This window comes from Mirounga angustirostris, unplaced genomic scaffold (assembly GCF_029215605.1).
Source record: "Mirounga angustirostris isolate CCGP_5_RB_7025 unplaced genomic scaffold, mMirAng1.0.hap1 SCAF_16, whole genome shotgun sequence".
NCBI classification, from domain to species: domain Eukaryota; kingdom Metazoa; phylum Chordata; class Mammalia; order Carnivora; family Phocidae; genus Mirounga; species Mirounga angustirostris.
Window position 1 is genome coordinate 18,878,188 of NW_026991724.1, and position 14,511 is coordinate 18,892,698.

Consider the following 14,511-nt stretch of genomic DNA (forward strand, 5'->3'; position numbering starts at 1 on the left):
CCCTCCAAAGTATGCTCCTATGTCCCTATGTCCCAGAGGGAACCAGACACATCACAGCACCTCCCCAGCTCCCTCTGGCCCACTGTAACCTCCTAACCCCGAGACTAGCCCAGGACCTCCACCCTCCCTCAAAGAGTGATTCCCAGAAAAGGGGAGATGAGGAGTGTTCCTCTCACCAACACTCCCTGTCTCTGCACATCCACCTACCCTGCCTGGGGTTTCCTTCTGGCAGCGTGGATCTTGGGTCTTCATTGTTCACCGGATGGAGGGGGGAGCCCTTACCCCACACCCCCACCCCAGCTTGGTAAAAAATAGCCCAAAATGTAACTGACCTGCCCCAGACCCACATTCAAGCCATCTGGCTCTCACCTCTGCCTCTTCTCCCTTCCTTTGCATCCTAAGGAAACTGAGGCAGGATCAGGGAGCTATTTTCCCAGACAGGAGGTTGATGTGGGCCATGCGCTCCCACGCTTCACACCAGGACGTGCTCAGACACCCTACTCTATGTAGACACCCAGACACACGCGTGCACCCCCAAATTCCCCCTTCCTTCACATACCTGCCGACACAAAAGCTCCGACACTTCCGCGGGGAAACTCTCCCGGGGACACCGCGCCCTTGTCCAGCAGAGCCCGGCTGCCGGGAGGTCCCCGCACACACGCCGTGCGCGCTCCCCGCACAGACACCCGCGCACAGTGCCCCGCCCCGCCCATCCCCAGCTGCCCAGGGCCACCTCCATCCCCTGTGCCCGCCGCGGGTGAGTGAGTTCGGGGTCCAGGTCTGGATGAGAACGGCAGTCAGGGGCTGCGCGGAGGAGGTGGCAGGACGCGTGCTCAGCCGCGGGGTGGCTCGCTGGCGGCGGGGCGGGCCGGGTCGCAGCGCGGACTTTGGGCCAGGAGCCGGGGAGCCGGGGCTCGGGCCGGGCAGGTGGCCTGGGTTATGGGCGCTGGACCAGAGCGGGGTCCCGGTCCGGCCGGAGGGGGGGGGGGCTTGCGGGTCCAGGAAATCCGACTGGGCTCGAAGGTCGGGGGTTAGATCGGAGGGTAGGGGCTGGCGGGGTCTGTACCTACCGTCGGTCTGGCCGTAGCCCCAGCCGTGGTGGCCGGTCATGCCGCTGCTGTCCCCGCAGCCGTGCACCTGCCTGTTCCGCTCAGTTCCGCTGGCTCCGGCTGCGGCTCCGGCCCGCTCGCTACCGCCGAGCAGCCTCTTAAAGCTGCGGCGCGCGGGAGGAGCAGTTCCTGGGGGACCCGCCCCCCCAACCCCCAGCAGGGCTAAAGAGGCCAGCGGTGCCCCGCCCGCGCCAGCCCGCAGGCCAGTTGAACCCCAGAGTTGAGTCCAGGTGGGGGGTCTGGGGACCTAAAGCCCTCTCCCTACTCCCCATCTCCCCTCCCCCGCCCTGGCTAGAGGACTCTCCCCACTTTTCACGTGTACAGGCTCCGAACTGTACTGTGCTGAGGACTGCCCTGGTTTCTCCACATCCCATCCCATCCCGGGGCTTGTCCCTGAGCCGCAAATCCCGTTACCGGGGACCTGGACTCTGGGTCCTGAGTCCTCTGGGATTGGAGAGTCCCCTCTAAACTGCAAAGTGCATTGGCCATCAGGTGTCCAGAACTGGAACCAGACACTGTGGCAGGTGCTGGGCCAAGCTGTGGGTCATTCCTGCCATCTAACTCTCTTAGCTACCCTAACATTTGGTGGTACTTCCAAGTAGCCTCTTTCACAGAGAGAGGGCTGAAGCCTAGAGAGGTAAAATGATCTGTGCAGCATGCAAGGGATTCCCACCCAGATGGTCTCACTCTAGACACTGTGCTCTTTACCACTTCTCTTTGGTGCTGGGGGCAGGGGTCCCATAGTAATGGGGATCTAGGAGTCTGGGGTAGGAGAGGGGACAGGACTGGCAATCCAGACCCCTGACCCCAAAGGGGGAGTGGGGGAGGAAGTAGCATCAACCAGCGGGCATGAGGACAGATGGTCAAGAGCTCCCTCACAGAACCAAGCCTGAGACCCTGCCTCCCACCCTCTTCTTCTCTCCACTGCTTCCTCCTTCCCTGCAGGACTCTTTGCCTGCCCCTCTACAGCCTGCTGTTTGTCCTTCCTCTCCTTGACTCTTCATGACCTTTGGCACACCTGCTGGGAACTCAGGCCCTCCACCCTGTACTCGACCTCACTGCCTGCCTTGGCCCAACACTTGCCCCCCTGCAAGCCTTGGTCTTTGTTGTGCCCTCCTTGCCCGGGCGTCCTCTATCTTCCACCCACTGGCTTTAGGCCGCCCAATCTGATTCATCTTAGGATGTGGCCTTGTGCCAAGGATAGGCCTTGTCTCTGACTAGGCCTCAGCAGGCAGTTTTGGGAAGACAAATAGATGGGTGGATGGAAGGACCGACAAATGATCCCAGCCAGGGACCTGTACCCAACAGGAGGTGAAGGGCCATTTGACCTTGACCAGAGGAGACTATTTCAGGCCCTGCTCTTGGCTGACCTTGTGAAGGAATCAGCCATTTGTCTGCCTGACTCCCCTACATCTCTGTGGTTATCTCAGTTTCCCTCTTCTAGGCCCTGAACCTCAGTTCCGCAAGTTAGAGTTGTGGAGATTAATCAACAACTGGTTGGCTGGGTCAAGGTCAGTCAATGACTTCCCAGCCCTGCCTAGATGCCTTTCTCTGACCCAGGAGCTGGAAGCCACCCTTACTAGAAATACGACTGTCAGGCGGCAGCAGGAGACTCATGATAGAGATTCAGGGGATGGGGCCTCCAAAATCAGCGTGTGACAGAGAATGCAACGTTGTCAGGGCCCCAGGTCTAAGCCAGAACTGTCATCCTCAGACCAAGAAGACAAAAGCTTGCTCAGTCCCAGAGGAAGCAGCCACACTTCTCCTGGGGGAGTTGTAACACTCTCAGCTCTGGGGAGGGGTCCAAGTGTAGCTACTTCATTGAGTCACCTCTTCAGAGTGACCCAGGCCTATTCCATATTTATTTAGAGCATTTAATTAAAAAGTTAGAATTATTCATATAGTTTTGCATCCAATTTCATCTGCACACCAACCCTAGGTGGATTTTTGCCCCTTTTTACAAATGAGGAAAGTAAAGCTTAGAGAAGTTGTTAGGGAAAATAGCAAGTAACAGAGCAAAGACAAAAATCCAGTGCTGCTGAGTCCCTTATTCAACATGTCTAAAAGCACGGAGAGGGGGAGGAAGTGGATTTTAAATTTGATTGTCATTTGCATATATGCAAGACTTTCTCTGGAAGGACTTAAGAGAGGCTTGGGAGAGTGTTTGCCTCCCAGAAGGAGACTGGGAGACAGGAAGGGTGGGGAAGGTGCAGAATGGGGGGGGGGAGGGACACTAAGGCTTACTCCTTTGTACCTTCTGGAAGAAACTATTACCTCTTTAACAACCACATACAAGTTGATCTAATTCTTTCCTTCCTGTACCCAGCAATTTTCTCCGGGTTCTGGAGTGCTGGGCACTCAGGCAGGTGAGAGGAGCCGATGCACTCTGCCCGTTTCTGCCCATTTCAGGTGAAGCCCCCGTTACCCCAGCAGTCCATTCCGGTCAACTTGGGAAAGACAATACCCCCATTCAGGTGCCTCCTGTCTCAATTATGTGCTGTCTTTAAAAATGAATTGATTTCACTGCCCAGAAATTTACTCTTTGGTCTCACTGGCATTAGTGGCTCCTGGATTTCACTGTTGTTTATAAGGGAGGAGGAGCATGGGCAGGGGGTGGGTGGTATGAGGGCTATGATAAATGGGGGGGGAGAAGGGGGAGGAGGGCAGAAGCAGCTTACACAGCCATATCTCATTCATCAAGTGACCTTGACCAGATCTCACTTCCTCTCTCAAAGGTACAATGCCTTTGCTCTACAAGGTAATGAGGAGATTGTCCCTCCCCGCCCAGCTCATGGGGAACCTGTGAGTATTGGTTGAGACAACAGATGTCCAATGCTGTTCCAACAAGTAGAGTCCTATGTACTGTATATGACTCTGTCACTGTATGTTATGCATAGGACCCACAGGCCAGGCCCAGAAGCCCTGTGGCCTGGAGACTCTAAAAGCAAAACTGGAGCTTTTTGTTTTTTTTTTTTTAAATTTCCACTCCATGTATGTATGTATATGTGTACAAACAGTGGGATGGAATGAGCCCTGATATGGCTCCCAGCATACCTGGCTGTGGGACCTGGGGCAAGTTACTTTACCTCTCTGAACCTGTCTTCTCATCTATAAAATGGGAATGAGAGTCTAGGAGGCTAATAGGATGGTCAGGTAACATGATATCTGTGAGACTCCTGGTGTCAAGGATGTACTCCTTAGACCCTAGAACCTCTATTCCTTCCCCTTTTCCTTAGCTTGTTGGGCACATTTAGAATCCCAAATGCTCCTTTTGCAATTATAAGAGTGACACCTTATTCATTGTAGAAAACTTGGAAGATTCAGAAAAACACAGAGAAGAAAATTAAAACCACTGAACATATTATTACCTAAGAACCAAAACTGTTAACATTTTAGTGACCATCTACCAGGCTTTTTAGATATGTATTAGTAGTGCTGAAAAAACAATCAGAATCATATGTATAGCTTTGTGACCAGCTTTTTCACCTAATGCCCTATGGTAAGCATTTCTCTGCACCATCAGCCTTGGAGAACTTCGCACTCAATAACTGCACAATGCTCTAATATATAGATTATTTACAGTTTTCACTATGGTAAATAGCACTACAGCGAACATTCTTATTTATACATCTGTGCATGTGTGTCTGATAATTTCCTTGGGACAAATTACTAAATGTGGAATTACCAAATCCAATGATATATGTATTGCCAGTAAGGCATTTGAAAATGAGAAAGTATGGTGGAAGTAGTTTTCAAAATTTATTCTTTTGTTCAATATGCATTTATTGAAGACTTACTAATGCCACATTCTGGGCCAGGCATGGGTGATACCACTGTGAACATTATAGAGCCACACCTGCCTCAGGGGAGGGGTAAGTGAGAAAGACAAGAAATTGGCCAAAGAGCACCAGGATGAAAAGGGCTAAGATAGGCAAGGACAGGAAGGGAGAGATAGTGGTGGAGGCCAGGGAGGGTGTCCTGGGGTGTGACTCATTCTTTCTGGCTGGTTTCCCACATATTGTAAGCTCTTCAAGGGCAGAGCTAGCCCCAAACTGCCTGGGAGCCCAAGGATCCAGTCTCCCCCAGCCAAGACCAACCAGGATGGGTAAAATAATAGATCTGAGCTGGGGTCTGGCCAGATCTGTTGGGGTGTTTGTTTCTAATCCTCGTACCATCTTGTAATAGCTTTGAGGCTTTGGAATTGTACTCACTTTTAATGTAAGGCTCTCCAAGCCTCTGCTCTCTTGTCTATGAAATGGGGTGAGCAACAGTATCTGTTGCATTGGGTGAGCACAAAATGAGGTGATGCATGGCAAGGGCCTGCCTGGAAGATGGTAAGTGCTCAGTAAGTGGGGGTAATACTGTGGTTATAGGGCTCAGTTTTCCCACTTGTCTTGTTCAGTGGGGGGTTGGTCTAGGTCAGTGTTTTTTTTGTTTTTAGATTTTTTTTTTTTAAATTTGACAGAAAACGCACAAGCAGGAGGAACAGCAGAGGGAGAGGGAGAAGCAGGCTCTCTGCTGAGAGCCCCGATGTGGGGCTCAATCCCAGGACCCTGGGATCATGACCTGAGCCCAAGGCAGATGCTTAACTGACTGAGCCAGGACCCCTGGGGTCAGTGGTTATTAAACTTGAGTGTGCATCAGAATCACCTGGAGGGCTTGTTAAAACGATTCCCTGGGCCTCACCCCCAGAGCTTCTGATTCAGCCCGTCTGGGATGGGGCCTCAGAATTTGCATTTCTAACAAGTTCCAAGGTGATGATGATGATGCTGGTCCAGGACCGCCCTTTGAAAACCAATGGCTTCACTGAATGAGGCCATGGTTTCCCAGTTTGATTCCTAGTTTTATTCTCTGACCTCCACAATAGGAATAGGTCATCAGTGGGCCCTCAGTTCTCAGGTGGCAAGGTTTGGGTCTGATCAACCTCCACAGATCCAGCACAGGCACCTTTACATGCTATTACGGGTTGAATTGGGTCCTCCCCTCCTCCCAAAGTTGCTGAGTCCTAACCTCTAGTACTGTGAATGTGACAGTATTTAGAAATAGGGTTTTTGCAGATGAGATCAAGTTAGGATGAGGTCCTTAGGGTGAGCCCTGATCCAATGTGACTGGTGTCTTTATGAGGAGAGATCCAGACGGAGACATGAGAGGAGGGTACCATGTGACCATGGAAGCGGAGATTGAAGTGTTGCAGCTGTAAGCCGAGCATTGCCAGCCAACCACCAGAAGCTAGAAAGGCCAAGAAGGATTCTTCCCTTCAGGCTGCAGAGGGAACAAACATAATGCCCACACTTTGATTTCAGACTTGAAGTTTTACTGTGAGACAATACATTTCTGTAGGGTTTTTTTTTTAATGTAAGAATCTTTTTTTTTTTACAGATTTTATTTTTAAATAATCTCTACACCCAATGTGGGGCTCGAACTCACAACCGCAAGATCAAGAGTCACATGCTCTACCGACTGAGCCAGCCAGGTGCCCCTACGTATCTATAGTTTTAAGCCACCCAGTTTGTGGTACTTTGTTACAGCAGTTCTAGGAATCTAATACTGTGCCGTATCTTTTTACAGACACTCCCAACACAAACCTTTGTCAAATTCATACATTTCTTCATAGGCATTATGACTTCCCCCACCAAATTTGGGGATGTTTCCTTTCATGCAGTCCATGAAGAGCATCAGAAGCTAAGCAGTGAACTCTTACCTGTTGTCTTTTGACCTTCCCACATTCCTTGGGTGTATTTTATTATCCCTTATATTTCACCTGTCCAACTGGAGAAGGAAATGTGACAGCATAAGCACACGACGTGCTGGGAAAGCCTCATGCCTTTGTTTCCCATCAGTTGTATTCTATGGGTGCTGGGTAGGGACCAGGGAAGTCATAAGAGGGTGTGCCCCACCCTGATCCTGGGGACAGCATCCAGGGGAATTGCATCCATCATCCCACTGCATCATTACCATCAAACTGTCTCTCCTCCATCCGATCCCAGGGTGTGTTAGAGGCAGGGGTCTGTGCTCATTTTCATCTTATTTCAGGCAATTATTAACCTGAAGGTGCCTGTAGGCTCTGGGAGATAGAAGGGAAAGAATCTTCATCTCCCTCCCTGCTGCTCTTCTGGCTTCTAGTTTCCTCTCCCCCTTTCTCTTGGGGTAACTCTTCCTTGGCACCCATCCCCACAGGGCAGCCATCCTCTTCTTGAAAAGTGGCTCTTTTGGCGCCTGGGTGGCTCAGTTGGTTGAGCGACTGCCTTCGGCTCAGGTCATGATCCTGGAGTCCCGGGATCGAGTCCCGCATCGGGCTCCCTGCTCGGCAGGGAGTCTGCTTCTCCCTCTCCCACTCCCCGTTTGTGTTCCCTCTCTCACTGTGTCTTTCTCTGTCAAATAAATAAATAAAATCTTAAAAAAAAGAAAAAAAAAGAAAAGTGGCTCTTTTCAGAAAGTAGAGGGCTTTACATTCCTTCTTGCTTTTATATTCAAGGGCCTCACAACCTAGCTTGACCATGTCCTACCCTTCACCTAACTCCCCACCACACCAAACTTCCTTTAGACCCTCCATCCTAACATGCCTTCTCTGCCTCCCAGGAATGACACCTGCTGTTCCCTCTGCTTAAAACATGCTTCCATCAAAAACTAATGATGTAATGTATGGTGATTAACATAACAATAAAAAATAAAAATAAAAAAAATAAAAGACCATACTTTCTCTGCAAAAAAAAAAAAAAAAAAACATGCTTCCTTGCCCACACGATGTGAAACATTCCTGGAGAGGGAAGAAGGGGAGTGGGTAGAGTTCTTTTGTGCACCTTTCGGGACCCCAGGTTCCCTCTATTAATAGGAGGGCCACATTGTCCTTACTTACTGTCCCTCTCCCCTCTGGAGACTGTGAACTTCTCAAGAACAGGGCCGCGGACATATTTGTCTTTTTATCTGCAGCTGGGAGCAGCTAACTTTGTGGTTTGAAACAGGACCTCGCGTGGGCTTGTTGCATGAGAGGATGGAAGAAATAAGTGAACAGTAATGACCATAATAATGAAAGTTATTATCCACACAGGATTTTTTGTGAGTCTGGCTCTGTGTGTATTCAAGATCTCATTTAAGGCTAATAGGAGCCGGTGCTGGAGACCCATTTATCCCCACTGCACAGATGAACAAACAGAGGATTTGAGAGGTAAAGAGCAGATATCATAAATAGTAAGTGGTTAAAAACCAAATCTGCCGGATTCCAGGGCCCGAGTGCCCCACGATTACCGCACGTACCAAGACACAGACTGGCGGACTAGCAGGGAAGCAGTACAGGGTAAAGACCCGCCTCTGTCCGGGTTCCGGCTAGGGGCTGTGGTCGCGTACTCCCAGGCGGACTGGCGACGCGTGCGCAGTGAGGTGGTGGCGCCCCCTGCGGGCGGCGCGCGGGCGGCAGAGGCGGCGAAGGGGCGCTCAGTGCGCCTGCGTGCTGGTGGAGGTGGTGGTGGTGCTCTGCCGGGGCTCGGCTGTTCGCGCGGCGGGTGCGGCCATGGCGCAACCGGGGAAGCTGCTCAAGGAGCAGAAGTACGACCGGCAGCTGAGGTGAGCCAGGGCTCACCGAGTTGGGCGGGCCGGCCGGCGGGCTCCTTTGCGTCCCGGCCGGGCCTAAGCGAGCGGGCGGCGCGGTCGGGCCTCTTCCAGGCCTCCGGCTGGGCCGGGCCGGGCAGTCTTGGGCTTGGGGAGCCGGTTCCCGGGGCTCCCCGGCCTGGGGCCCCGGGGTGACCCTTGAGGGTCGGAACTCTCCTTCTCCGAGGGGTGCGCCCGCCCGCCCGCCACGCGGTGTGCAGTTCGAGGTTCGCCGCCCCAGTGTCGGGCGGGTCACCAGGGCGGCAGCCGGCCCCGCCCCGCTGGGCGCTTACTCCTCATTTAGCAGAATTGGGGGATCGCGTGTACCCCATCCCGGCCGCCCCGAGCAGCGCCGAGTGTTAGGGATTGTCCTGAGCCAGCGCTGTCCAGGAGGAATATAATGCCTGTCCTGTGTGAGCCGCATATGTAATTACATTTTTAGTAGCCACATTAAAAAGAAACAGGTGAAATTAATTTTTATACAGTTTCTTTAACCCAATATATCCAAAATATTACCATTTTAACACTTAATCAATATAAACATTTATTAGGGATTTTTTTTTTTTTACCTCTTTTTTCATGCCGTCTTCGAAATCTGGCATTTTACACTTGTAGGCACATCCCAGTTCCGACCAGCTAGCCTCATTTTTAGTGTTCAGTAGCCAAATGTGGTTAATGGCTACCTTAGTGGACACTGCAGGTCTAAGCCATTAGGCAGGTCCTTGGCTAATTCCTCTATCTTGCCTTTTCTCCTTACACACCCCATTCCTTATTTATTAAGCATCGTCTATGTGTTAAGGCAGTGGAAGTAACACAAATGCTTGGCCCTCATCCTTTCTGGAAACCGCCCCCCCCCCCCCCCAAGCCGGGAGAAGTTACAGTATGTCCCTATATGTCCCCTGGAACTCCCATATGCACCTACAGCTTAGTTCTGTATTAGGGGCTTCAGGCACTTAATTCTGAGAGCAGCATTGAAGGCTGACATTCTCTTGGCTTTATAGATGGGGAAATGGAGTCTTGGAGAAACTTAGATAACTTGTCCAGAGTCTCCCATGTATTTGAGCCAGGATGTAAACATAGGCCCTTCTGGCTTTTTCAGAGCTTGTTCTCAGTCACATCACTCTGCTCCCAAGCTTCTGGGAAAGGAAGCAAAGTGACAGAGCCCTTGTAACCAACTTGTGTTCTTTTGTAAATTCTTAGCATTGCTTGTGTTTTGAATTCAGATATAACCATACAAGAAAGAGCTGAGAAGATATTTTAGGTTATTGAAATTTTTGAATTTGAGAATTTTTGCTGAGTCCCATCCAGTTAAGGACCAAATTTTACTTTGCATAGTGAGAATTGGTTATCGGTTTTGGAATGTCAGAGGGAGGCTGCTAGAAGCAAAGTTGTACAGCCGGGCAGGAGTCAACCAGGCCGTGCTCTCCATAGTTAGGCCAGCATGGGAGCAAAGAGGATTGATTTCTTGTCTGGCCTCTTTCTTGAAATGCCTTACCTAGAAATGCACCAGTATTCTCTTAGGCTCACTATCTGAGTACCCAAGCATCCATCAACCAAATCTATCTTGTCTTGTGTGTGCCCTACTTTCAAAAAAAAAAAAAAAAAACAGATGTTTCCCGTCTGTCTGGTTCTTCTAGGCTATTCCTCCATTCATTTGACAGCTGTTCAGTGATCACTTCCTCTGGGCAAGGCAGCGTGCCAGGCATTTGCGGCTCCAGGGGTGCACATAGGGAGTTATCTGGGCCCTCATGGAGTTTAGAGTGGAATGGAGAGATGGATGTTCCTCAAATAAAAAACCAAATGAAATAGTTACAGTTGTGATATGCTCTGGAGGACATACTGGCTACGCAATAACAGGGCATCTGTTTTTGATCAGGTGACCGGGAAAGCACATTAAAGCCTGTCAGTCCTCCAGACTGTGGCATTTTTCTAATGATTTTCATACTTCCCATACTGACAAGGAAGGATAAAAGGCTTTCTGGGTGAAGGTAACCAGACTGGGCCAGATGCCATGATGCATGTGTGATCATGCACCTTGCCCTGTTAATGATATGCCAGTGTGAATCAGGTTATAACGTATATTTCTGATCCTTATTATATCTTTGTGTTTGATAATGTATGCATTTATTAATCATGCTATTAAAATGAGCATTGGGTTTTATATTTTAAAGCACTCCTATAGAAGTCAACATGAGGCTTTCCATATGACAGTAATTCAGTTTTCTTGGTAAAGCTTTTATCACTCTTGGAGATGTCACAGTGATAAATTCTATGTCAAGATCTTAAATATACTGGCTCTGTGTAATTTAAGGAGAAATGAAATAGAGGATCAAATGGGTTTTAAGTCTAAGGCAGTTCTTTAATGTTAATGAATATATCTAATATATCTGTTCTATAAGTTATCTGGCTTGAAAAGAGTAATGGACAAGGAGCTGGAAGACCCAAGTTTTTAGTACAGATTTGACCCCCTTCTAATCATGCAAAGCATCAGCCTGTCTGAATCTTAGGTTACTCAGCTATAGTCCCCGTAACACCTGATGCTCTTCCTGTCTCACGTGTTTACTGTGGTTATCACATCAGCCATTCTGTGCAAGAACACTTTGAAGATCAAAGATCACCATCCAAATAAGAAAGTTGGATTTGTGTGGAAGTTTTAGAAGTGTTGAATTTGTGTCTTGTTTTGTAGGTTGTGGGGTGATCATGGGCAAGAGGCTTTAGAATCTGCTCATGTTTGCCTAATAAATGCAACAGCCACAGGAACCGAAATTCTTAAAAACTTGGTACTACCAGGTAAGGTAGTTTTGTGGTAGTAAATTTACTCCATACAGTTTTGAACTAGAAATTATGTGTCCTTGACTGACTCTGTTTTGTCTTCCAGGTATTGGTTCATTTACAATTATCGATGGAAATCAGGTCAGCGGAGAGGATGCTGGAAATAAGTATGTTCTATTCTTTTCAAACACATGCATATTAGGGAAAGCAGTGCACTGTCACAGGAGAGTAAGGCCTAAATCCCAGCTCCACCTCCTCAGCCAAGGTGACTTGACTCTCAGGTGGAAATAATCCCTGTGTTTAGGATTATGGTGAGGATGAAGTAAGTCATTATACGTGTCCAGCAGATAGACCATTAATAAAAGGTACCCATCATTACTGTCTTCATTGTTGCTATTAGTGCAAAGGAGTAGTCCTTATTCCTTGATTTGTGAAATCTAGACAATTCCTAAGTCCTTGCATTGATCCCTAGGGGTTAGTACATAATTTAAAATAATTGTATTTTTGAAAAAAAAATTGTATTTTTGGATTACAAGAATAATAAAAATTACCTTTTATTTGTGTTTCTTCTGAGCTTAGTCCAGGTATATCTCTCTGTATACTCCACTGTCTCTATAAAAATGCTGTTTTAAAGATGGCCTGTATATTATTTTTTAAAGATTATCATAATATAGTTTTCCAAAGCATTGCCAGATTTGGATTTCAAGTTCTTCTCCAGACTTGGAGGCTGGAATCTCTCATTGTATTTGTTAGTATATGACAACAGTGAGTACATTCAAGAAAAGTCAGAATTTAGTTCATATTGAGCTTTGATATCTTTTCTTTGGGTGGTAGTGTATCTACAACAGCACCCTTCTATTGGTATCTATCTATAAAGAAAAAGTCCTATTATCTTTGCTTACTTGGTTGGTAGAGCAGTGTGTGATAAGAATAAGGTTTCTTTTGATTATGGAGCCACTGATTTTATGCTACAAAATGGTGCCCAGCCTCAAATCTGGGCCTTGAGACATGACAAGGGTATGTGGGAGGAAACCTGAATAAGTCTGTTTTAGTTAACCTGCAAAAGCAAGCAGTTCAATATAGCACTTCTCAAGTGTGGTCTGTGGAACACTGGCTCTACGGAATGTTAATAGCTGCTAAATGGGCAAATGGATTCCATGGTCAAATGAGTTTGGAAATGGGCCAAATGAAGTTAAACATTTCTCTAAGATAAGACCTTCTTAATATCATGTGATATATTTATTATGAATTTCCAAGAGGGAAATATAACATATGGTGTTTCCCAAACTTTGTAAAGCCAGGGAACTTTTATTTATTTATTTATTTTTAAATTTTTTTTTAAGATTTTATTTATTTGCAAGAGAGAGAATGAGAGACAGAGAGCATGAGAGGGAGGAGGGTCAGAGGGAGAAGCAGACTCCCTGCTGAGCAGGGAGCCTGATGTGGGACTCGAGCCCAGGACTCCAGGATCATGACCTGAGCCAAAGGCAGTCGCTTAACCAACTGAGCCACCCAGGCGCCCAAGCCAGGGAACTTTTATTCTCTCAGAGCATCTTATGAAATTTGTGTTCTGTGGTACACACTTTGGGAACATTGATTTATTAGCCTGGTCTTTGATTACAAATTTCATCCTGTTATCTTCCTCCAGGAACGCTGTTATTAAATAAATTTAATAATCTATTATTAAAATATAGTTAGTATTTATACTATGAATGAAATATACCTGGTGTTACAAATAACCTTCCCTTTATAGTCAAAGAAGCCCTTAATTTTTTTTTTTAATTCTGTTCTAGTTTTTTCCTTCAAAGAAGCAGCATCGGCAAGGTAAACCATCGGTTTATTATAGAATATAGCTGTGTTTGAGCATCTAATGATGCCACTGTATTTTGATTGCTTGGAAAGCTTTGACGTTCAAAGAGCTTTTATTTCTCTGAGAAAAAAGTTAAATTAGCTTTATTTTTTTTAAATCTCGCAAATCTTTATATGCTTGGTGGTTTAAGAACTTAAACGTACTGTCTATGTTTTTATGCTGTATCCTGTATTAAAGCTAAACCTTGAGATTAACATAAGGAGGATGGAATATTCTGGTTAACAAGATTTTTAAGAGTTAGCCAGCCTATCTTTTATTTTTGTATGTTCCGTATTAAAATTCTTACAAAGCCATAATAGTCAACTTAATACAGTGTTCTGAATGGAAATGACTGTTTCTTTGACCTCTCATACAGGATTATAAATGTGGGAGGTTAGAGTGAGTCTAAACTTGGTCCAGAATATCTCTGCCTGCTACCCAAGGTTTTCTGGTCATTTGCCTGCTCAGAAAAGTTGGGTACAAATAATATAGTCTTTAAGTAGTATTTAAAGAAATATTGTGATTGAACCTCAGCTTAAATACTATGAAAAGCAGAATTGTCATAGCTATGCATGAAATTTGGGAAGTTTTATAATATGTTTGCTTGATCTGTAAATTGAGTGGTTATATTTTAACCAAATTTTTTCTAATTCAAGTCAAATGCTCTTTTTTTTTAAAGAACCGAGCTCAGGCTGCCATGGAATTCTTACAAGAATTAAATAACGATGTCTCCGGGAGTTTTGTGGAAGAGGTATATATGGTATATATATATATGTGGAAATGTAATTTTTTAATAATTCAGAGCCCTAAGAGTTTGGAATTTTGAGTTTATTTTAGTAATCTCTACGCCCAGCATGGGGCTCGAACTGGTGACCCCGAGATCAAGAGTCACCTGTTATACTGACTGAGCCAGCCAGGTGCCCTAGCATTTAGAATTTTGAATCTTTGTATATTTAAGAGTTGAATTACTTTAACACTGGAGTCTAACATGTTGCCTCATTTGTTCTAAAATAGCTTAACTGTTTCTGCCATGTTTAACATGATTATAAAATTGTTTAATTTTTTTCCTGTGTCCTATTTAGAGTCCAGAAAACCTTCTAGACAATGATCCTTCGTTTTTCTGTAGGTTTACCATTGTGGTTGCAACTCAGCTTCCTGAAAGGTAAATTTTTATGTTAATTCATTTTTATTTTAGTC

At 46.7% G+C, this 14,511-nt stretch overlaps 1 protein-coding gene across 8 annotated transcripts in view; it reads left to right on the forward strand.

Moving 5' to 3' along the window:
• Positions 1-14,511, forward strand: part of NAE1 (NEDD8 activating enzyme E1 subunit 1) — a 49,626-nt gene that overhangs the window by 14,801 nt on the left and 20,314 nt on the right. For 3 of the 8 annotated variants that reach the window (XM_045890984.3, XM_064580921.1, XM_064580922.1), the window contains exons 1-6: positions 8,514-8,669; positions 11,380-11,483; positions 11,572-11,632; positions 13,259-13,289; positions 13,994-14,065; positions 14,397-14,476. In XM_045890984.3, coding sequence (XP_045746940.1) covers positions 8,617-8,669; positions 11,380-11,483; positions 11,572-11,632; positions 13,259-13,289; positions 13,994-14,065; positions 14,397-14,476 — 401 coding nt within the window. In that variant the 5' untranslated portion in view covers positions 8,514-8,616. The other 5 variants (XM_064580923.1, XM_064580925.1, XM_064580926.1 and 2 more) reach the window with 3 other exon arrangements.